We start from the raw sequence: 24,378 nt of genomic DNA, 5'->3' as shown, positions 1-24,378 counted from the left end.
CAAGGCATTTTTGAGATATTGCTTTCACAAGAATGAGACGGACACAAGGACCCAGTGACCTTTGACCAGAAAAATCTAATCAGTTTATCATTGAGTCCAAGTGGATGTTTGTGGCAAATTTAAAGACATTTCCTCGAGGTGTTCTTGAGATACCATGTTCACGAGAATGGGGAGGACAGACAACCCAAAAACATAATGACCCCAGCCACAGCTATTGCTGGGCAGAGGTAGCCAAATGGAAGGGAACATAATCAGAACATCCACTTACAAGAAATGAGAAAGAGGGTTAGCCCAGCTTAGGACAGTGGTATCCAGTTGTTTTTTTTGACTTGTGAGCCTACATGCAACCTGTGGTCAACAGTTACTCATGACTATGGGTTTAGAAAAAGTGCATTGGTAACAGGTATTCCTAGGCCTGAGTTATCTAGTATATCACATCACAAAAAGTTAAAATTAGAGGAATGTATGAAAATGGACTTGTTTTTATTCATTTATTTTTTTTAATTTCTCATCTTGGTAATTTCTCTCAAGATTCCTTAGATATGCTTTTTGCAACACTTTGAGGTGGTCCAGACCCCCAGGTTAGGAACTGCTGGCCAATGGCAATGGTTCACCAAACCATGATCTGAGCAGACATAGTGTTTTGTGTGAGAATCAGCGGTTTCTCAGTAAGTCTTCATTTTGAGAAATTTTTAGTTATATGTCAAGATGTTTGCAACACACAAAAAGCATCTATATATTAATGGAAAGGGAATATAAGAACCATTTTGGTGGACAATCTGAGAGTGAAGTCAAAAAGTGTTCTCTTGGGGTAAAACCAGAAAGCTCATTTCCATAAATTTTATTAGTCCTTGCTGTAGGGGATGTAAACATGAAGAACAATGCTGCCATGGAAACAGTGTGCACAGTAAGCTCTGAGCCTTGTTTTTGTCAATGTGTGTGTGTGTGTGTGTGTGTGTGTATTTCTTATTGAATTATTTTTAATATTACTTAAGGTAAGCATGGTGGGAGACGGGTGTTCAACCATGAATGTATAAAGAGAACTGGATACAGCATTAGAGGCAGGGCCCCTTCATTCCTATGGAAGTTGCTCAGTGGTGCATGACGCCAAAAAAGTTCCACTGCTGCATATAAAATTACAATGAAAGAGATATCTTTATAAAATAATCAGTGAATGACAACAGCATTTCAGTTACAAAAGATTGGTGAGTATGACATGACTGTCTTGTCTTCTTACAAGACATGCACTTACTCACACACTAGCAGCAGATTTTCCTGTTGGCTGTAAGGTTTATATATCCACACTGCTCAATGTACTAATCCAATGAAAGGTTTAAGTTCACTGTACTGAAACATACCAGACACCCGGTCCAGGACTTCAGCCAGCGTGGTGGAAATGGGCAGATGGAGGGTGCGGTACTTGTGGCCTGCTCCGTACATGGGATGCTGGATCATGTGGCTGGTGGCATTGATGCGTCCTTTGTATAACTGAGAACAAAAAAAGAGACAAAATGTTTTTATCAGCATGTTATAAAAATAAATTGATGGGCTTGGCTCCAAGAAATTTCAGTTAGATCTACTTAGGGTATTATGGCTTGTTACAGACAATATATGGACAAATATTGACCCCTTTTATGAAACTTTTTCAGAGAGGTCTATGCTAATAAGTATCTTGACTGAAACTCTGAAAAGATCATGTTGGTTAGCTTCTCTTTTTCCCTTTCCTTTTCCATCTACCTTCAGCTGACATTTAGACAAACATGCAAGCAGCTCTGGGAGGCTGTTATTAACTGTACCAGCTAAATACTAAGGGCCTGTGTCTCCCCAAATGGGGAGAGAGCATATGTCACTGCATGCAGCCACCTAGAGAAAAAGCGCTGCGCCCAACGTCTTTTTTCAGAGAACTCCGCCTTTTTTGTGTGGCCGCTCCAAGCACTTAAGTTGAAAATCTCTGAACTTTTCAGAAAAGTGCCAGTGGTGTCACTGCCACTTCATTTAGCTAGGCTACTGTCTACTATCACAGCAAAGACAGGAAAGGTCATTTTTTTGGGAGCACATTGGCTGGTGGACACTGGATATGCTGGTGAGTGTTGTGCTTTTATCACCATTCACTTTGCAAGCTTGATGTTGACTGTGTAGTCAACCTCTTTTTAATGCTAGTCAACGTCAGTGTCAAGATATTGTTGTCATAGAAACATATCCATGTGGAGCACGTCATTAAAAAAAGTGCTGGGATTTTTTTTTTTAATGAAGCACCTGGATGAAGCACTCCCCAGCTCCTTGCCACCACTTTTCTCCTGAAGAAAAAACTATGTGGACCATAAAGTGTTTATCTTGACACTACATTTCATGACAATGTGATCAGATTTTGACTTTTACTGTGAACAAGTGAAAACTCTTAACTGGTGGTGGTGCTAAGGAAAGAGCAGGGAGTCACCAAAATTGAAAAAGTCATCCTCTTAATACATAAAACATTTATAGAAAATGTCATGATAATCTGGGCAGCTGCTGCTCAAACACCTAGTCAGGATTAACCAAACGACCTTGTCAACCATAGTCCTTCTCTGCTTGTGAGCAATAAGAAAGAACAGTCTATAATACTGAGAACAATGAGACAGCTAGGTTGTTAAAATGGCTTGCTTTGGGTAATTAAAACCATTTTTTCTACACCATGCCCCAAGACATATCCGCACACACACACAGTCCTAAAAGAGCTTTCCTGACAACCAATCATTGAGCTGTGTAAAATATGGAGCATTAAGGGGTCACTGAGGACACCTTAATGCTCCACACCAGGCATGCATCAGTCTGAGGGGATTACAGTGATTAGAAAGGAGGCTTCTGCTTCATACTGCTGTGCTGTCCCCTTGTGGTCACGGCTGAATTCTACATCAAGCATGTACAAATGGTGCTACAGCCATTTTAATGACATGGTGGAGAATCTTTGGGAACATATATTACTTTGTCAGTCATGGATGTTGTGTCCCTGTAAACTGTGATCTGCCATGACCTGATCAATGCTTTTTGCAACGGAGTTTGAACGTTGATTTTACTTAAATATCTCTTATGTTTCTTAACATTTGCAGTACTTTGCCTTTATTTTATTTTTTTTTTACTTCCTCTTAATCTATTTTTTGTATGCACCAACCAGAGGTGGGACCAAGTCATTGTTTTGCAAGCCACAAGTAAGTTTCAAGTCCTAAACGTTAAATTCTAAGTCCTAAAAAAGTCATAACCATAGGCGTCATTTAGGTATGGCGAGGTATGGCAGCTGCCATACCTTGGAATCGGGAGGAAAAAAAGAAAGAGGTTCTGTAGTCATCTTACTTGTGAATGTCCTTCATATTTGTTGCAAGTGATCAGATGCGATATGTTAGATAGTCCAAGGCACACTGGCTGGTTGTTTCATTGTATTGCACTTAAATAAGCCAATAATATGCTCATCAGTGAATACGAGTGTTAGTGAATCAAATTGTTTGCCACTTCTCTCCTCCGTGAGTTATGAGTTATGTGAGTTATCTGTGTGTTGTAAAAGCATTTTGCTCTGCTGCTGTAGACAGCCTGGCTAAATGATGTCTTGAAGCCTGTCTGATTGTATGTGGGGGTTTTTTCTTCATGTCGGCATGTTAAGCTTGTATTTTCGGTCTCTGGAGACACTCCAATAAATTCGCCTATACAGTATTGTACCAAATTTTTGCTGTGTTTCATACACCAGACTCCTTGGTTATCTTCTAGAAATGAGCTTGTAATTAATTTATTTTCTTTATTTTCTGTGAAGTTAAACACATGACTAATGATAATTAAACGTCCGCTCACTGTCCGTGGTGCTGAAATATGTGCCGAAATAAGTCCGATGTTTTCACTGCTCTCACCAAGTCGTGCATTACATGCAGACATGAGGTATTATGAATGTGAGAAACAGCTTCATGTCCTTTGAAACAGTTTTCAATAGCATAGTATGTACTTCTGACAGGTCAAAGACCAAAGTGAAGTTTTATGTAAGTTCATATTTTTGAAACTCCATCATCAGTAGCTCTGTGACGTCATGTCATATTGCCATACCTTAGCTTTTGCTGAAACGACGCCCCTGGTCGTAACGCATTCTAAACCAAATGTAATATCATTTTAAAAACAAAGTAATAATATGTTAAATTCAGAAAAATCATAAATGCTTTTTAAAAATTATATTTCAAAACAAGTTTGTTGGAAATTGTTGTATCTCTATCTGTAATTTTCCACACACACAGTTTGCATACTGTTATTTGTTTTTACATTGACCAACTGCAGTTTTTGTGCGCAAATGAAATTGACTTATGTGTCATTTTTTCCAACTGGTGATCAGTAACCTAACATTAGTTCTTCACAGTTCTCTCCTGCAACCTGATTGGATGTTGTTGGATTGGTTCCAACAAAGTGGATCTCTGTTGACTTGTTGGGAATAAGTAACATTAATGTTAGTTGTTCAGGACATGAAAGGAAATGGGTTGGCACACTTCTTAAATAACTTTTTTTTTTTTATCTTGGGCTTGGGCAGGAGGTATCAAGTACTTTCAAGTCAAAACTAGGCAGGCACAATAACACTGACACATCATCAGTATCAGCTAATATGCTTTTTCTTTTTGCACAATGAATGAAATACATGTAAAGGAATAAGTTAGCTGGTGAAAAAAGAAGATATATCGATATTGGTTGTCGGCCAAAGTAGTTGTTATATATTGGCATATCAAATATTGGCAAAAAAGCCAGTATCGTGCATCCCTAGTCAAAAGGCTCAAGTCCAAGTGAAGTCATGAGTCATTGGTGTCCAAGTTGAGTTTCATGTCTTTTTGATTTGGTCAAGTCAAGTCTGAAGTCATGAAATTTGTAACTCAAGTCTGACTCGCATCCAGCTAATGTGACTCGAGTCCACACCTCTGCCAAACACCAAGACAATTTTTTTTGAAAACCTACTTTGCAAAAACAAAAACGTATTCTAGTTCTGAGTTGATGCAACAATCAGCTTTCCAATTTGTAATGTTTCATACTTGAGTGCACTTGCATAATAATCTAGGCGACACTTGTTTATGTTGCTGCTACAGTATGGAAAAAGTGCACCAATCACTAATCCCAAGCCATACAATGGAGTCGACCTGCACATTGTGCCAACTATTGTTTATATTTTGGAAACAATGTCTAGAACAATCCTCTTGCCTGCCTTTCTACTTTACCACCAATGGCTATACAGTCCAGAGCATGCGATTGGCATGTGCTGCACACATACGCAAATCTTGAAGGAGACAGGAGACAGTCAATGCTGAATAGTTATCACATTGCATTCTAAATAGCAGTCCATATCTGTGTTTTGGTAGAGCTAATTTTTTTTAGACCCGATGCAAACCGTCCCTGAGTACATGTGAACTGTACTCAAGACCACCTTTTCAAGTGGAACCGGTCGCAGCTGGTACAGTAGACAGTGTTCAGGCTAATCAAACAAACTGGACTACTGGTCAAGTGTATTCAGATCCGGGGGCCGGGTCCCTGATGTAAAGGCCTCTTAGGAGTATCCAGCCAAGCTAGCTCCTATCTGAAAGGGAGCAGATATTCAAGAAAAAAGAGTTACCCACCGGACAGGGAGACTGTAGGAAGACGGTGACCTTCTCGTCCTCCAGCATGAGCTGCAGGAAAAGCCTTCGAATAAAGCCTGAGATGTTTCCAGAGATCGGCACATTGCCTCGCTGAGGTGCAGACTGGAAAAGCTCGCAGAGAACCTGCAGCCAGAAAATAAAATTTAAATCAATGGAGTCTAATGAATACATCCAAATGAAAAGAGTTTGTCACTGATAGCAACAAGACCTTAACAAGGTTCCTACTTCTTTCAGTAATTACATTTCAAATTTTAAAAACATGGCTTAAAGTAACTTTTGACTAGCAAATGTGTGTCTGAGATGTACAAACTTAATTCCCCAATGAAAGTGAAAGCTTTAGTATTTGCCATTTTCCCATCAGAGTGGAATAGCAGAGCAGACCTGAGCCATGAGCCGCTGGTTGTTTGGATGGCAGGAGATACACTGGAGAAAGAAGGCCACAGTGGCATTCTCCAGAGCAGTTCTCTGCTGGGTGGTGAGCCCTCCTGCTTGCCCAGAAGACGCCAGGGAGAAGCGTGACCCTGAAGCCTGAGGCTGGGATGGAGGGGGACCTGCCGCAGATCCAGAGCCCAGAGGCTGACAGCCTGCACTGGCACCAGCACTAGCACTAGCACTGGAATGGCACAGCAGGAAGAGCAGTGCCGTCCACAGTGGGTTGACCTCTGGTCCTCCTAACCAGTCTTTCATGGCATGACTGTTGCCAACTTCAGTGAGGAAGCGCAGCACCGGAGCAGCCAGCTCTGCAGCCAGAGGTGGCCGAATGTGTGAGGAGGATGAGTGGTAGTGGTGATGGTGATGTCGTCTCTCGGCCTGAGCAGCTGGCAGAGGGAGGTCAGCACTGGCCAGAAGGCCGACACAGAACTGGGCCAGGCTGCGAACCAACAGTGAAGGTAAGCCTGAGTCCAGCAGTTGCTCTATGGCTCCTGGAGACTGGGAGGCAGCTGCCAGCGTTGTTAACTGGGACTCAGACAGATTGATGGGGGGTCTCGCATGCTTGGAGTCGTCTGTAAGTCCTGCAGCATTGGTGTTTGCATCATGCTGCTTTTTGCCGTCATCAGTCATGGCGAGCCGGTGGTGCTGGGCTTGAGAGTGACTGGCACTGGGCATGGGGACAATCCCCATCCAGGACATAAGCAGGGAGAAGTAGCTGGGGTGGATATGACACATGGAGCACAGCAGGCTGTCAACAGCCTTCTTCAGCACAATGTTGCACGGCAACGACATGGACCAGTTATACAGCAACCTGAAGGAAAGGAGAATAAATGGAATCCATCACAAATCATAAATTTTTTATTTAGTCCTCAAAGGGCTACAAAATCAATGCTGATGTGGTAAACAATTATAAAGGCATGGTAAGTAAGAAGGGTATATAAAACTTAAACATCTGCAGACTCCAATAAGTGGAGTATTCCATTCACATACATTATTCAACAAATACTATTATTAAAAAAATAAAAAATGTCATGAATATGGTTGAATATAGGGGATTAAGATCTCGGTATTACCAAGTGTCTGTGTTTTAACATACTTAAAACTATTAAATGTACCAGAACAAGACAAAATGAATGTTACCACACAACTGCTGATCTAAGTACAATCATTTAATCTCTCCTTGTGCATACTGATCCTTGTGCTGCTGTGACTTTTACTTCAATCTGAAGGTATACTATTCAGACTTGAGTTGTGTTAGAAGTGTTACAGAACCTTAATGGAGGACAAAGGTAGTAAAATCATCATTGTTATTTAATCCATTTGGGTCACATTATCAAACAGCATGATATTTCACTTCAATGTTACGCAGACGACACTCGGCTGTAATTAGCTTGGTCATCGTCCCTGCATAATTATGCCAAGCTGCAGTTAAGGATTGGATGGCAAGAATTTTTCTTAGCTTAACTCCTCTAAAACTAAAATCTAAGTTATATGCCCTGAACACACTTAAGGCCAAGTTTAGGCTTCTCTTGGTACTCTAGCTTAACGTTCTGTACTGTTAAAACCTGGGTTTTATTTTAGATCACAGCCACAATCTCGAGTCCCACATTAAAAGGCTAGCTTAGTCATGTTTTTTTTCCATTTGAGAAGTATCTCTAGAATTAGATCTATTATTAATTTTAATGATTCTCAAAGAGTTCTTCATGCTTCTATCATTTCACCTCTGGATTATTGTAGTGGCATGTTTACAAGACATGATAACATGGCTTTATGGTGTCCAAAACACAGCTGTCAGACTTTAAAGCAAACCAAACCTATTTGCGCTTCCCTTCACTGGCTGCCCGTCCACTTTAGAATTGATTTTAAAATTTTAGCTTTGACTTTCAAGGCCCTGCATGGCTTGCTACCAACCCAAATGGCTGCACTTCTAAATCATTACTTAACAGCCTGAGGTCCTGTGCTAAGGCTTTGTTAGCTGTTCCCCACTCAAGGCTGAAGACCTGGGGTGACATGATGTTTGCGCTCTAACCCTTTGAGATAACTTACCTGAAGAAGGTGGACTAAAAAAATTCACTGCTCATTTTTTTAAATCGTCACACAAGACTCACTTCTACTGTCTGGAGCTTTCTCGTAATTATTTTATGTTTCCTATTTCATCTGTTCTTTTTATGGGTACTTTTATTCATTTTTATCTGCATTTTTACTTGTTTTATGTTTATTTATGTTATTTGAGTTTGTATGTTTATTGTTATTTGTTGAATGTGATTTTCTTTTTTTCTATTTGATTGCTCTTGTGCTCTCTATTTTGTCCTTGTGTGTGTAGCACTTTGTAACTGTAGTTTTAGCAATGCTGTATACAATAAGTTATTGCTATTTATTTTCATGACCTATCTAAATTATGTCCATTGATACTTGAGAACAACATGTAAAACTGCCATTGCATTTACATAGCGGGGTGCATGTCTGAGAGGGGGGACTCTAATTTCACTTCTTTTTCAACTGACAAAGCATTGAGTGTACACTGACTAATTCTATATATCAGCATTTTTCAATGTTTGTATAAACAATTCCCTGCATGCATGTTATGATCTTAATAATAAGGAAAAAGATATTAACTGACTCAAAGAGCTCTCTGTTGAGCAGTGCAGGCAGGTCATAGTCAACAGGCAGCTCGTAACTGTGCCACAGGATGGCTGCCACACAGTGGAGGTGGGAGGGCGACGGCATGAGGAGGCCATACTCCCTCGACGATGTTGAGGAAGAGCTAGCACCAGTATATCCCATGGGGCCACTCATCTTGTGGGCCGCAACCCGCGACGAGTCATGGACCCACTGGAGAAGGGCCTGGATCCTGAAGGGTAAAAAATTCAAAGTGAGCTTTGATAAGAAATTGATCACGTGGTTTGGAAAATACTGCTTTATGTCCTCAGCCCCTCAGTGTGACGTCACAGTGGAATTCATATGCAACAAACACGACCATATGATAGTAAAAGATGACAAGGAGAGTGTAAGGACACTTTTTACTATCAGCTTTTAAGTCTGTCTGGAATATCACCTTGACGAAAAACTGGTTCTCACTGGCGGTTATATTTGCAGGGGGGAGCTTAAGGACAGGGTGAGTCAGGATGTTGATGTACCTGTCTTTGGTTCCAGAGTCCTGTGTGGTGCCCAGTTGGTACAGGATGTCAATGGTAGAGTCTGAGGAGAGGCCATTTAGTCGCCCAAACAGCAGAGGACTGTTCAAATCTACAAAAACAGAAGCAAAGACTACAGTAAGGATGGCTATCATGCAAGTTAACAAGCTTTTCCAGGTAGTTTTTGATCCCCTGTGAAGGATCCTTCTTTGTTTCTTACAGGAATGATGTATTTTGTTAGAGCTGACCTGCTGCGTCAGGAAATAATCGATTGAAAGTGTACAAACTGAACTCAGTCTCTCGATTGATCTGAGAAATTATAGTAAAAATGACCTACCTAGAAAATAAAGCATTGCCAAATTGTTTGTGAAGCGTTGCAAAACAAAACACTTTTACACTTGGTGGGGCAAAACCAAGCCTGAAATACGTCCTTGTCCAAGTCTTTTTAAGCTCTGACATCCTAAGGACATCTTAAGGCAATTATTTTGGATATTTTAAGACTCTTTGATGCTTTTTAAGGTCCTGTGGATCTGCTGTCTATGATTAACACTCCAGCAGCGATGCAGCTGCGTGTGACTCACTAGCAGGGTCAGTGCCAGAGGCGGCACAGTTCCTCAGCAGAATGTCGATGAGTTTGAGTCCAATGCGAGTGGACTGCAGGCCAATCTTAACAAGCACGGCTTCAATGTTTGGCGAGTGCATGCCGCAGTAAGGTGACATGAGCAATGCCGCGCAGGTCTGCAGTAGGTTGGCGGTGGGTGCGGCAGCACTGGCCATCATGGCCTCCAGGTCACTGACATGGGTCAGGCAATGGTGGAGAAGACGCAGCCACCCGATGCTGTACAGGGAGAAGAAAAAGGTTACAACAACACCTACATCTGACACTAATAAACATGCTCTCAGTCCAAAATCAGTGTTTGGTACCTGGTTTTAGAGACTTGGTCCTCAGAAGGCAGGAAGGGGTTGTTGACGGTTGCAGAGGAAGTGTTACCAAATGCCGTCAGGCCCAAAAGTTTGATCTGAGACAGACCGAGGGTGCTGGCATCACGAGGCCGGTGCAGCCTCAGGCAAACAGCCGACGCAACCTCTGCCTTCACTAGCTGGATCTTTATATACGTCAGGCCGCTGGTGATGACCGGTGTGGAGAGTGGCAACATATTGACCCCGTCAGCACTGATCTCCACTGAGACAGAGGATGGGCAGGCTGGTTGGGAGGAGGAAAAAGACAAAAAAACATAAAGGAATGACAGCTGAGTTTTTTTAATCCAAGAGAGATGAACAAGCTTTTGATGGTTGCAAAAATAGTGACAGAAATACACTTTCCAAAAAAATATAATGTACTTTTTTTCCAATTCATTTTCATTATTAAATTGAGTGTAGAGTTGCAGCGTGGTACAGCGGTTTCATGGGATACCATGGTAAAAAAAATTGACAGTTATCATACCATGTACATTAGCTTATCTATAGTTCTAAATATAGAATGCAGCCAGATGGAGACTATCACCCTTAATGTGTTTATTTTGAAAAGGGAGATGTTTTGCACAAACCTCTTATAAAAAAAAGTTTCAATTATAACAAAGCATTTGTTCCCTTAGAAAAACCCTTCTGTTTTTATTTCTTTAAGAGTCACTGTGACTGACATTAATTGTAATCATGTTATAACATTATCGTACCGTGAAAATCTCATGCCCTTGCAAGTTCTATGTGTGATTAGAGCAGAGGAGCAGAATAGCTTGCTGACCAGCATGGAAAAATGTGCTTCTGGTGTGAACGGTGCAAAAACTGACATACCAGTAATGGATGATACTCACTGGCTAGAGAGGCGAGATGTGGCTGGATGTGGAGCTCTTTCAGCAGCACAGCAGCAGGAAGGTGGATGGTAAGGTCACACCAGGCCTCCTCTGGCAGGAAGATGTACGACCATGCTGCTGAGCGGGCCCGACGGTGGGGTGGCGTGGCTTGGAGGAGGACCTCCGCTGGCTGGGCTGTGGGGCTGCTGGATGTGATGGTGCCTGTGACAGGACAAATAGATAATTCAGAAACAGAAACGAGCTGATGTGCAGTTCTAAGTTATTTTACTGTAAAGGTATTATCCAAATGATGCAACTGATTGAGTCAAAGTAAACACCTAGGGGAGCAAAGTTGTGGAGTCCCTCAGCATTGTCTGGCTCTGAGGTCATCACTCTGGCTTTGAGGTTGCCGTCTGCTGTCTTTCCAGGACCTGAATCTAAGAACTTCATGATGGTGGATACCATGCTGCGTGCTGTGTTCACGATGGCCCGAGTGCTGGTCACCATGTTGTTACAGATCAACTGCACACCACCTGGTAAAACACAAGAAGTTAAGGTTTCTTAATGAATCCGACTTTGCAAAAACTGCTTAAACTCTGGAAAATTCTTAACAACTGTGAAAAATATTAAAAGTACTTATATTCTACAATCAGGGTTTTGACATGGGTAAGGTGCCCACCAGCAGCAGGATAGGACTCACCCCACATAAATCCCAGAAACACATTTAGCAAGTAAAACCATTATCACTTAAGACCCCTTTACGCAGTTAAATTTATGCCTGACATGAAAGCTGACATGGTGATATCTTTGGCAGTCGACCAAAAATGGTGGTCTTAGTTCACACTGTGGGACATGTCTACTGACAAGTGATACGCAGCTTTGGCGACAAAATATAATCTCACAATGTAATTGCTGCTACGTCTATGCACCATTCAATCAAAACAGGACATGACACACAGTACACTGGCTGCCTAGGCACTATTTTTCACTACAGTTTAGGCTACAAAAAACAAAAAAAAAACAAAAAAAAAACCCAGACACAAACAAAGCAGAATATGTTTTGGGACTCTGGACTTCTTCTGTTGCCAGGTTTTAATGCATAAAAGCAAAGTGTGGTTACTGTAACAATGCATTTCTAAAACATAAAAGCAGCACTGGTGAATGATGTGAGTGATGACATTTCTTAGATAGACTAAGACTTAAATCAATATCCTACATTCTGACACAGAATGAGATCAAGAGACCCATCTCACACAGCACGACACAAAATAAACAAAAACAGTTGTACAGTCTAAAGGTGCATGTTGTCTGAAGGCTGGGGTAAGTAAAGCTGGGCAGGAGGCAAGTGCTGTGTGTATACCAACCCATGTCATGGAAGGCCTTGAGAGCCTCACTGGTATCCAACACTCGGAGGATGAACCACAAAAGAGGCTCCGACAGCTGACAAGTGGAAAGAGACCCCTACAAAATGTAACATTAATCAGTTTCATCAGTTTTGGCATTTGTTGGAGGTATATTTTAATATTTAATCATCACATCCCAAAAAGCCCAGGCTGATGCTCACCTGTCTGCCCATGTAACCACAAGCCATGTATGTGAGAATGGGCTGTAACATGACCTGGACCGAAGTGGCCCTCTTACTGAGAGTGGTGAGGATGGTGAAGAGGCCATCACCCACTGAGATGGCATCCAGACCACCATGGAAGTTCTCATGTTTGGTCAGGTGGAGGCCGCTGGCTCCTGAGGAACGTAGAAAAGTGTCAGTTTCAGCAGAAGGGATTTATTATTCTCATATATAATTTTTTTCTTTTCTGTTCTCTAGTTCCTCACTGAAAAGCCAAATGTAATGTTTTAAGAAAGTTCAGCCAAATATTGCTGTATGGCTGACTTTGTTGAGTCAGTTTGCTAACTTCATGGCTTTCTTTACATTGTAACTTTTCAGTGGTCCTTTATTCAAAGCCACTTGGGGGCAGCTGAAAACACAGTAACACAACAATAAGAATATGAATACCTCAGCACAGAAATGGTAACTGATATTGTGTTTTTTAATAACAGGACAAAGTGATAGCATGTAACTGGAAAATAGCCATGGCCCAAGAACAGATTCCTGTGGAACTCCATATTTTAGTGGTACTGTAGCTGATTGATAATTCCTAATCGATTTAGAAATTTTCCTAATTTTCTAAAGCAAAATCTGAGATGCCCAACCAATTTTTAAGGCATTCAACAAAATACAGTGTCAAAAGCAGCTGACAAATCCAAAGGAACAATTCTGTGTGTTGACCACAGTCAGCTGCTGACAGAAGATCATTTTTTAAAACCCTAAGGAGTGCAGTTTCTTTGGTATGCGCTAATAATTACATATTATCCCCTTATAAAGTTGCTGTGGCAAACACCTGCAGTTTAGCATTAATTTGGAGTCATGTTTTTGTCCACCTGATCAATGCTAATCCAAGAGTCACTCTCCCTTTAGCTGTTTTTTGGTCTCTACCAACTCCTGGGAAAAATATCTCTCTCTTCAGCTGCTAATTTCTCTACTATGTTCCCAGCTAGTTTCTAACTGTTTGCTGCCTGGCAGGTAGTGTACAGTAGGCTCATCAGAGCACTAAAAACAGTTGTCTGCTGCTGGAAACCAAGTATATGAGAACAAGAGTAAACAGTGAGACTAACAGAAATTACAGTGTTAGTTGATTATTTTCTGTGATTTGCCTTACCTATGATCATGGCCATGGCACTGCTGTTACATTGGCCCAGTGCTGACAAGATCTGGCTCATAATCTGTTGATTGGCTAGCACCAGGTCGGCCACTCCTGCAGGGGGACCTTGACTGAACGCAGATCCTCCAGCCACACTTTCTTTGCTACCACAGACCTTCTCCTCGTCCGACACGCTGCTATCAGCTGCTCCGCTGCCAGCCGGCGGCAGCCGTCCACTGAACTCTCTGTCCCCAGACAGAGGCAGCTGCACCAGCACGTTGACCAGCTTGAGGAGGTCAAACATCAGCTGGTCACGTGTTGTCTCTCCACAGACAGCCTTGGCATCTCCTGGCCGGATGATATTGGCGAACAAACCACCAAAACAAGCCCGGGCACCAACAGAGCTGTCTGAGCCGCTGCGGGAAACCACTTTGTCAGAACAGGTGATGTAATGGTGAACCAAGAATGTGATGGACTCGATGACGGACGAGATGGTGGCCACCGACACAACCTCAAAGTTTTGCTCAAGAGTAAACTCCAATAGCTTCACCTGAGCATCCAGTGGTCCCTGGCCTGACTGGAACGGACCCCTGAGGAGTCAGGATGAACCATTAGTTCCCAAAGAGCAAACATAGAGCATCCCATAAAATGTCTCATTTTGTGTTATTGCACTGATGACTGTGCTGTGACATGCAAATATTACTGACTGGAAAAAACACTTCCTGAGAAGCTATTGCATACCTCTCAGTAGACAAGATGTGCATGAGTTTGAGCAGGAACTCGCTGAACATCTGTGGACAGGTGGAAGACAGGTGGACCTGCAGGCGGCTCAAAAATTCGTGCATGGCCTGGGTGGCGGTGGGTCCCACCTGAGAGCTGTGCTGACTTGTCCCGTTGGTGCTGCTGCCAGACAGGAAACGCACCAGGACATGAACCAGGGTGGGATCAGACACCATCTGCTGTGCTGTGCTTTCCTGAGAGCTCATTCCGTTGCTGGAGGCTGGAAATTCAAACATTGATTTTATATAAATCACTGAACACCAGACAATGGACCAATATTAACTATAGAATTATAAGGGGAAAACGCACTTATAAATCAAAGTAAATAAAGCTGTAAACTGCTGACAAGAGACTGCATTTCTATTTCCCACACAGCCGTTGGCTTTCAATTATTTCAGTACACAATGAAAATCACCTTGCAGAGACTTAAAAGTCGTCCTTTTTTTGCTCAAAGTCATACTGTGTAATTTTCCGATGGTAATAAATTTTTTAGCTGGGGGCATTTTGCTCAGCTATTCACCCTGAAGCCACATTCAAAGGATGCTGCGACATACAAAATTTAAGAGCTGAATGTCAAAAAACATTGCTTTCATGAATTCTGTTGTAGGAAGATCAAATACTTAAACAACCAATAAATATGGATTTTTCAAAAAGAGTCATATGAACCTGGGGCACTTTGATGAAACATCTTTGCTAAAAGTGGCCACTAACTGGACAAGTTTGGACAAATAGTGAGAAATTTCTATCTTAGGTGTCCTTTAGTTACAGCTGGCATGTCCATTTAAGTTTGTGGTGTAGCATTATTCACAAAGCACTTTAGCTCTGAAATAATTAGAAGGTACAAGGTACAAACCAATCCCTGTAGATATAATGACTGAGCTCTTTCATGGAATGCACTCACACACAAAAGAGAAATTGTTTCTTTCAGAGGAAGACTGATAGAGTCTGATTGTACTTGGTATTGACATGAGTTCAGTAATGCTAACACAAGTGGACAGCCAAGACACATTACTGTTTACACCTGTGTTTATCATGTGCCTCCAGCTGACTACTTGTGTTCAGATTTTGTTACTGCCTATGTCAGTTAAACTAAAATGTCAAAGGACCCTGGGTACAGGTATTACATCCATGCTCTTGCTAGCTGCCCGGCAGTCACGTCAGCAGGTGCATTGGTCGGGCAAATAATAGCGCAAAAAGATGGACAGTCACACAACACTTAATCCAACTCTTCATAGCATTGGCAAGTTACAAAGCACTGTCAACAAACAACCACCACTTCCTGCACTGATGATGTAGTCCTTGTTGGGGACGCATGAGGACGCATAAGCTTTTCATTACAAAAGATATGTTGTCAACTGTGTCCCACACCACCTCGGCAAGTGGTTTGACTGATCGGATCACAGCGTGTCTTGGTGATCGTGTATACTTGTATTTAGTGCTGTCCGAATCCCCAAGACTCATGTTAATACAAGGTGTAAACAGGGCCACAGGGTGATTATTTGACTCTGAGTGTAGATTTTTTTTTTGGGATGTTTTTCCTTATCTGCCGTGAGGGTCCAAGGACAGAGAGATGTTGTTTGCTGTAAAGCCCTCTGAGGCAAATTGTGATTTGTGATATTGGGCTTTATAAATAAAATGAAATTGAATTCTAATATTTTGACAGGTGTTGATGATCCACAGAAGGAAATCAGTGAGAGTGGAGAACTGACCGCAGGCTGCCATGTTTGTCATCAGGGTGAGAGAGTGCAGCACCAGGCACCATGTTCTTAGGGAGGTGTTGGGGTACCACGCCAGCACTGTTAGAAAACTGCTGATGGATGCTAAACACACACATAAACACACAGAATATAATACATGTAAAATCAGTAAAAATAATTAAAAAAAAGACTAGTCAGTGTGTAACAGACTTCTCCAGCTCTATCAGAAGGGCTGAGAAGGAGAGACCGTGTGGTGGAGTCCTGACCTTGGTTGAGCGGGATGGTGGGCACTCGGCTGGCGTTGAACAGGAAGATGTCTGATCCACTCTCTTCGCTGCCACCAGAACACGTATTGAGACTGAGTGTTAACCATAACTGCAGCAGGGACTCCAGCTGTGAGGAGAGACCCTTTATCAGTTCACTTGGTTTCCTGTTATTCTTCAGATGACACTGAATTGAGCTTACAGGGTGTGCTTAGTAAATGCAGAAGTTATTAAGTCTCAAAACTCCAAAATGAAATTGGTTCTGACCCAGACTTTAGGAGCAATTTGATACCAAACAGCAAGTTTTGGAGGAAGGGCTGCTTAACATTTATGCTCACAATAGTGGGCTTTAAATCCGAGACAAAGCTGATGTTTTTACACTGTAGTATAGATGATTGAACAAATTTCCCGGCAGGGACATAAAGGTATATCTTATCTAATTTCTCAACAAAAAATAAATAAATATCTGAGAACTAAATATGTGCCCAAGGAACAAATATCAAATTAGTTGAATAGATTATGAGGTCCAGCCTTATAAACTACACTGAAACAGCTACAAAACAACAATGTTAATGCCGTGATGTGGCTGAGTTAGAGTCTAGATCTCAATATGATCAAGAATTTTCACAAGAGATTTTGGAACAGATTAAAAAAGAAAAAGGAAAAGACTTGAGGCTGTAGTTGCCTCCACTGGAGACTGCAATCATTCACGTATTTTGTGTTTAACATTTGTGTGCTGACCTGTACATGGTGGACCTGCAGCATGGAGAAGAGCTTGTTAAAGCAGGCACTCAGCATGGGGATGGATGAGGGCTGGACCATCAGGCTGCTGGCTGGAGGAGAGCCTCCTCCATGCAGAGCTCTCAGCAGGGAGTCATCAGTCCCATTAGAGGCCTGGCTCACTGAAAGCCAGACAACAAGCAAATCTTACAGCCATGATAGACACTACAGACATCCAATAAAAACTCAAACAGAAAATTTGTCCCCAGGTTGTTGAGCCAGGTTGATTTAGGTGGTGTTGTGTGGTTACCTGTGGATGAGCTTGAAGTGAGAGCCTGAAGGATTGAGTCAGCCTGTAGAGTTGCCATCATTTTGAGCATCAGTTCAGCCTGCTGCTCCAGGCCCACTTCTAGGCGGGCATCCAACGCTGTGAAACACGGAGGCAAAAGGTCAAACATCAGATGGAAAGATATAACAATTATTGAGAGAGGTCAGGACTACCCCCAGAATCCAGCCTCTACTCACCCTGTGACACGGAGACTGACAGACTCTGTGACCCGGGCTTCTCAGCAGCAACTGGAGGTTTGGACACTGGTATACCAACCCCTCCAATGTACGGGTTGTACCCATACGTGCCGTAGTCAGCACCCCAGTAGTCATACCAGGTGCTGCTTATAGGCTGCGGATGGACATGAAAAGGAAGGGATATGAAACATAAGGGCAAAAGAATACATTGACTACATCTGTCTTAAAACCCCAAATGCTGATTTAATTGCTCAAAGTATTTGTCACACTACACTTATATTCAAAAACAGCCTGAAGAAAACAGAAATTACTTTTCCCTTTACATTGTCCACATAACTCTCAACAAGTTTATTTTCTGGGATCCTTCAGTTTACTTATCTGACTAACAAGGCAATTGTTTAACTTTGCACAATAACACAAGGGTTAAGCTTCTTGTGCACTTAGGGCTTGTGCTTTCTCTCTCTGCTGCTAACAACACTTCAAAAGTCAATGTTGAAGTTAAGCAAGAGAAAAGCAGGGTTTTTTTTAAATCAAGGCCTTTTCACGGTTCAAAGAAATGATTGCATTTTAAAGCTGAATTCGATGAGTAACTAACAGTCAAGGTGAGGTAGTTTAAAGGAGCTGTGCTGTGGGGCAAGGGAAACTATTTTGGTGAAAATACCAATAGCTTAGTAATGATTTAAGCATTTATCAATTATATAATAAAAGGCCAATATCATCAACTATACTAAGAGAATCAATCTATCATTTTCAGATAATATCAAACATAAAACAAACAAATCGAGAATTCACAGAGTTGCTATTGTCGTGTTTCAACCTCGCAGTTAACACATGAATAAAACAATTCAGGCTGATGTTGTACAACAAAATACTGGGGGTTTTGTTAAAGGGAAAAAAAAACTGATGACTGAGAATAAAGTAAGAAAAATAATAATAATAATAATGCCTTAACACAAAAATCTTGTAATATTTTAAGAATAATGACTTGTATACATAACTCGATGACATCCACATCTTTCATTGGACAGTCACGCTGACAGATTTCTGGCACCTTCTGACTGCAATGTATTCAAATAAAAATTCCATAATTTCTAATTATCTAATTTCACTGTATCAAGATATAGAAATCTATTCCCATTAAAATCCAAATTTACATTCAACGCTTTTAAAATGCTTTTTCTTGTAAACTTTTGTGTGGGAAGTGGGATCAAGTCATTGTTGTACAAGTCACAAGTAAGTCTTAAGTCTCTGCATTCAAGTTCCCAATCACGTCGCATGTAGTTTCATGGCTGTTTATTTCAGCTAACTCAACAGTTATCTGTCACTATGTCAATCCACAAGCCAGTGCCAAACAACATCAGAGTAAATAGAGAGAAGAAAAGAGAAGAATAGAGTGTCGTAATAAACCTACCTTAAACACTTTGGCGGCGAGTGGATCTTTTTCCAAATCAATATCTAAAGGATCAATATCAACATCCATCAGGTCTTGTAGCAAGTCAAAGTCTATGTCTTTATCTTTTTCCAAAGATGACAGAGGTGGAGCACCTTTAGATAACGAAAACAGCTTTAATATTGCCAAGCAAGCACACTAGCAAAACATACAAGCAAGAGAAACTCTTTCTTTAGCACGTTACTGGGCAATTTTAATGCCGATCAAGATATTAGCTCCTCTACTCATCTACTGGAGGGAGAGTCCAGACACAAGACGCAGTCAGGACCAAATACAGTGTTTCTGTATGAGAACAATTAGGTAGCTAAAACAACTCATGGTGTCCAAATTGGGGAAAAAACAGAATTGTTCAGTTGAATGTCAACTATAAACAAAAATAACACTACTGTTCAAATGACAAATTGCCCAAAATGGCTCTGAATCTACATGTTTGAACTCCCGCTCCAAAAGATAGAACCAATACAATAATAATACACATAAAACCATACTGTGGAGAAAAACAGGAAACATGTAGCTATGAAAAAAGAGAACATTTTAGCACACTAATACTTTATATTGTGATGATAAAAAGTGTGGGTTCATATCAACATCTGTGTGGTGTTGTGGGAAGTATGCAGAATGGACGGGGCTACCCACGCACTTTGAAATACTGAGGAGGTCCCCGTAGTACCTGCGATGATATCAGGCACCAGGGCCTCATCAATGCTCTCTACCAGGGGAATGGGTGCCGGCTGGGGCAAGGAGTCATCCGAATCGGCCCCCGCTGAGGAGGACGATGCCCCAGCCTCCTCGCCCACAGCAACCTCATCCATGACATCCAGAGAGCCTGGAGACAGCAATTCACCTGGGACAAAAGCAAAGGTTACACTTAATTACTCACAGTTTTATAGAAAAGCTAGAGATGTGAAAACTGCAAAGAGTCAGATCCGACATGGCTCCAAGATGTTAAAAGACACAAAACATAGAGCCATGCTAGGGCCTATGTGAGGCTGTTCTTAGGGCATAGGAGTGTTTTAAGTAAAGTGTTAACATCAGACTGCTAACATGCTCAAAATAAAAAAATGCTAACATGTTGATGTTTAGGAGGTATGATAATATCTAATTTCACCATCTAGTTCAGCATGCTAACATTTGCGAATTGGCACTAATCACCAAAAGGCTACAGCTGAGGCTGATGGGAATGTCATTAGTTATTTGGTCAAAAATAACTGTATTGGAAAAATTATAATTTTGACCTGATGATGGTGAAAGATGAGAGAAACACCAGTTTTTCTGTGAAGTGCTGTCGGCAGTGATAGTTTTAGTGTCTGGTCTATTTTTTCTGCTAGCCACAAGCAATGCTGGCAGGAAAAAAAATAATTTGACAAATCATCTGCAAATCTTGCAAGAGCAGACCAGTGTAATTTTCTTTATCTGGCTTTTGTCTAACATTCAAAACAACGAAAAAGAGAAGGGTCAGTAGATAATGTTACAGCCACAGCTGTCTACATGCAGACTAAAACTCAAACAACAATCTCTGTCAGCCTAAATATTTTTCAACCTGATCAAACACAGACATTCAAAAACCCCAGGTATAAACACACAAACTGTTTATCAAGTTAAAACAGATGTGACACTAAACTGCAAGCAAACTACACACACCTGCTAGGATGTCCTGTAGCATGCACGTGAGGGAATACTGCGCCCATGCGCCTCCCCAGGAGATGTCCCCGCGGTTAAAGTCAGTCCCCACGAGCAGGAGCAGCAGACGCTCCAGCTGCTGCTCGGACACCACCTCACACAGGTGGATTGTGGGTCTTGTGGCGTTGGCTATCCTAGCCAGGACCTGAGCAGATGACAAAAGTACTTATTTATTGGTATATACAGATGAGCAAACTGAAGAAGTCCACATACAAGAGTCAGATGAATACCTTGCAGACAAAAAGCAGCAGGTCAGCATGGCAGGTGAAGTCCATGGAGAGGAGGAAGAGGGCCAGCTTCTGCACCACAGAGATGCAGCGTTCATGGGACAGTGTAAAGGGCAGAGGTTCTACTTCCGGGGCTTCTTTGGCTGTTGTGGACTCAGTGTCCAATGTGGAGCGGGGCCATTCGGCCGTCCGCCGCAAACGGATCAGGTCCTTAAAGTGCTGGAAGAGAGAGTCATGGTAAACACAGTCATGAGAAAATGATGAACTCAATTGGAAGAACAACAAACGATACATTTTTGTTCATATTTCAATTCCAATGTTTCAGCATTCTAATGAATTGAAATGTAGAGTGTTCGTAATGTCGGAGTGACATCTCTATCTGATATCAGGGGGAGCCTGGCCTTTCTTTAAGAAGTCATTGACTACCTGCTACCTTGGTCCACTCCTGGTAATTTCCGGTCCACACCAGCTCACCTCTCAATCCCCTACAAATCCTGCTAGCCCCACCTTGTGGTTAGGACTGCCTACATCCAGTGAGGATAAAACAACTTTCCCAAACATCATTGCCTGTTGAAGGTCTAGTCACCAAAACGTTGCAGCTGCATTAAAATCATTATTTTTGCAAGTTGGACAGTGTGCAGGAGTCTTTTCTAAAAGTTTTATCTTTTACTTAGATGACATTTTATGACAATATTTGTTTTATTCTCTTTGTGTTTTAAATGTGTTTAGTTTTATTGTACAGTACTTTGTAACTGTGTTTTGAAAGGTGCTATATAAAAAAAGTTTATTATCATTATTATTATTTCTGAGCTGAGAATGTGATACTGCAGTATACTGTACATCCAGCTAGGGATCGACAGATATGTTTTTTTCAGAGCCAGGCCGATATCGATTATTATGAGACAGAGATACCGATAGCCGATATTTACAACCCATATATGTATGCTGTAAAAATCATAGTTGACACAAAATTATAAAAATAAACACTGACAAAGCACTACATTCAAATGCAAGTAAGCATAAATTTATATATATTTATATTTACACAATAATCATGAATACAAAATAAAAATAAATAAATAAAAATAAATACAAAAATAATAAAATAAAATGAAATAAAATAAAATGAAATAAAAGGAGAGCATAATTAAAAGCCAGGCTAAAAAGGTAGGTCTTGAGTTTGCTTTTAAAAGCCTAGAGTGGTACATGCAGGCAGTGAGAAGCACGCCAGGGGCAAAACAGCGCAGCTACGGAAAACAAAACTGTATATCGGCATATCGGTGGAAAAAAATCACAGATACCGATAACCCTAAAAATTCATAATATCGGTCCGATAATCGGCCAGGCCGATTATCTGTCGACCCCTACATCCAGCAGTGTATGATGAAGTGCTCACCTTTGATGTGGCTTGTTTGAGCTTGGCCTGTTCCACCAGCAGTTTGTAGGAGGAGCCTTTGTTGCTCTGGATCTTCTCCTTCTCAATCTGCTCCACCAAAGCTTTCTGTTTTGCTTTCAATAGATTTAACTGCTACAATAAAAAGGGCATGATAAATATAAGCACAGCAAAAGCATTCTCTCCAGACAACACATTTCAGGCTGCAGCTTCATCAGAAAAAGGGCAATGAATCAAACAGATGAGGAAAACATTTTCCCTGCTTGTCTAATAGAGGACTAGTACCAGACCTGTATGCACATTTTCATATATTACGCAGTACCTGAGTATTTATAGAACACATCTGAGAGACTGGGTTTGAGGTAGTGTTGGATTGAGACACATTTACCTGCTTGTGGTGGACGAGCTGCTTGCGGATCTTGCGTGAGTAGAGTCGATCCAGGCTGCTGCTGCCTTTGGCTGACCTGCTGGAGTTCTGAGACTGAAGGCTGTTATTGATGAAGCTCCACTGAATACCTGCAGGACAGACCGATAACAACATTCATCAGTTCAATGATGTGGGGAGTTAAAACACACGCAGCTGCTAGAAGCAGCTGCAGAAGTGTAAACTCCATAAAAAGTGGAACATTTTTAGAGCTATGTAGAAAAGAAAAGGGCAGATGGATAAAAGACAAGATAAAAGACAAGAAAAAAAACACTACAATGAGTGGTAGAGTAAGCTTACTCTCCTGTATGAAAAATGGATTAGAGAATAAAAACTGTAAACTGTAAATGTAAATTGTAGGTGTCAGATGGAAAGGGATGTACCTGTAAAAGTTCTCTCCCGCTCTTTCCCTCCGAGGTGCTTTTTCCCACCTGAGGCCTCATCTTCTATACTCGCTACATAGTCCAACAGTCTGGAAACCAACATCACCACCCAGCTGATCATTGGGATATCCAAAACACCTGGAAAACACATACACACACAATGAATTATCTGCTGAATAAATGTAAGCGTTCACATTCACATACTACTCGATGTGTCATTTCTGCTCCAGAAACATTGATTTTACAAACTTGAGCTGTCCTATGTGGCATACATGTGAAAAGCTTTGTTATGCATTTGTAAGCATGCCACAGTGATGGCAGCTGTACCTTCAGTCCTGCGCTGGGCAGCAGCTTGTGGCTGCTGCAGAGGAGACAGCAGGCTGTCCAGTAGGTTCAGGAGGCCCTCTAACACACCACTGTTACTCAAAGATCTTTGGCCGATGCAGGACAGCAGCATGAACACCCTGAGATGAAACAAGATGGAAAATACTACGGTTACTTGTGTCCACCACCACCTGGACATAAACGTGAATAAACACTTAACTTGATAACGGCTGTGCCAGAGAGACCAAGTTCTATGAAAGAAGATGTGCCAGATTATATAATCTATTCAAATCTGGCTCCCAAATACACAATCAGACAAATCCAACATTACCTATATTCACTTAGGCATATTGTATAACTCAAACAACTGTCTTAGTTTCATAAGGGCCCCAGCACAAAAGTGCCAAGGTCCAATGGAACCTCTTGTTTTTGTAGAGCTGTCTTTTTTAAAAAATCTGCTGCAGAGTCACATTTTTGAGGGTCCTAAAATGCTTGAAAACTCTCGAAAATTGGCAAGCACATCAAAACTGGCGAAAATTGCCAAGTTCTACAGTGACTGGGCTCAGGCGCGGCTGCCGGGTTCCATAGCACCCTCTAAGTTGGAATTAAGTTCCTTACTTGTTCACACGCTTGAGGTGATCATTGCTCTCATCTTCAAGAGCATATAAAATCTTTTGAGACTCAGTCAGTCAGTCAGTCAGTCAGTCACCTACCTTGGATTTCATGCCATAATTTTTATTTTATGAACACATTTGAGGAATTTGGGATGCACAAAAACTGAAACAAACAAACAAAACTCTGCACCAATGTTCAAACTAGCAATGATTTTAACATAA

General features: G+C 41.5%; 1 protein-coding gene across 7 annotated transcripts in view; it reads right to left on the bottom strand.

Annotated features, from left to right (window-relative positions):
• birc6 (baculoviral IAP repeat containing 6) overlaps positions 1-24,378 on the bottom strand; it is a 155,941-nt gene that overhangs the window by 90,723 nt on the left and 40,840 nt on the right. For 2 of the 7 annotated variants that reach the window (XM_078176190.1, XM_078176192.1), the window contains exons 31-56: positions 23,546-23,682; positions 23,219-23,356; positions 22,800-22,927; positions 22,415-22,546; positions 21,022-21,237; positions 20,753-20,936; positions 19,752-19,955; positions 19,073-19,206; positions 17,662-17,815; positions 17,447-17,563; positions 17,158-17,318; positions 16,420-16,546; positions 16,166-16,276; positions 14,418-14,676; positions 13,695-14,266; positions 12,545-12,720; positions 12,345-12,441; positions 11,319-11,513; positions 11,002-11,202; positions 10,115-10,394; positions 9,772-10,028; positions 9,194-9,302; positions 8,677-8,907; positions 6,006-6,867; positions 5,604-5,747; positions 1,359-1,488 (exon numbers count right to left, since the gene is read on the bottom strand). In XM_078176190.1, coding sequence (XP_078032316.1) covers positions 1,359-1,488; positions 5,604-5,747; positions 6,006-6,867; positions 8,677-8,907; positions 9,194-9,302; positions 9,772-10,028; positions 10,115-10,394; positions 11,002-11,202; positions 11,319-11,513; positions 12,345-12,441; positions 12,545-12,720; positions 13,695-14,266; positions 14,418-14,676; positions 16,166-16,276; positions 16,420-16,546; positions 17,158-17,318; positions 17,447-17,563; positions 17,662-17,815; positions 19,073-19,206; positions 19,752-19,955; positions 20,753-20,936; positions 21,022-21,237; positions 22,415-22,546; positions 22,800-22,927; positions 23,219-23,356; positions 23,546-23,682 — 5,456 coding nt within the window. The remainder of the gene's footprint in view (positions 1-1,358; positions 1,489-5,603; positions 5,748-6,005; positions 6,868-8,676; positions 8,908-9,193; positions 9,303-9,771; positions 10,029-10,114; positions 10,395-11,001; positions 11,203-11,318; positions 11,514-12,344; positions 12,442-12,544; positions 12,721-13,694; positions 14,267-14,417; positions 14,677-16,165; positions 16,277-16,419; positions 16,547-17,157; positions 17,319-17,446; positions 17,564-17,661; positions 17,816-19,072; positions 19,207-19,751; positions 19,956-20,752; positions 20,937-21,021; positions 21,238-22,414; positions 22,547-22,799; positions 22,928-23,218; positions 23,357-23,545; positions 23,683-24,378) is intronic. The other 5 variants (XM_078176193.1, XM_078176194.1, XM_078176195.1 and 2 more) reach the window with 4 other exon arrangements.

This window comes from Epinephelus lanceolatus, chromosome 17 (genome assembly GCF_041903045.1).
Source record: "Epinephelus lanceolatus isolate andai-2023 chromosome 17, ASM4190304v1, whole genome shotgun sequence".
Classification (NCBI taxonomy): Eukaryota; Metazoa; Chordata; class Actinopteri; order Perciformes; family Serranidae; genus Epinephelus; species Epinephelus lanceolatus.
Note: the sequence above shows the minus strand (reverse complement) of the source record. Positions and strands in the feature narration are given on the sequence as shown.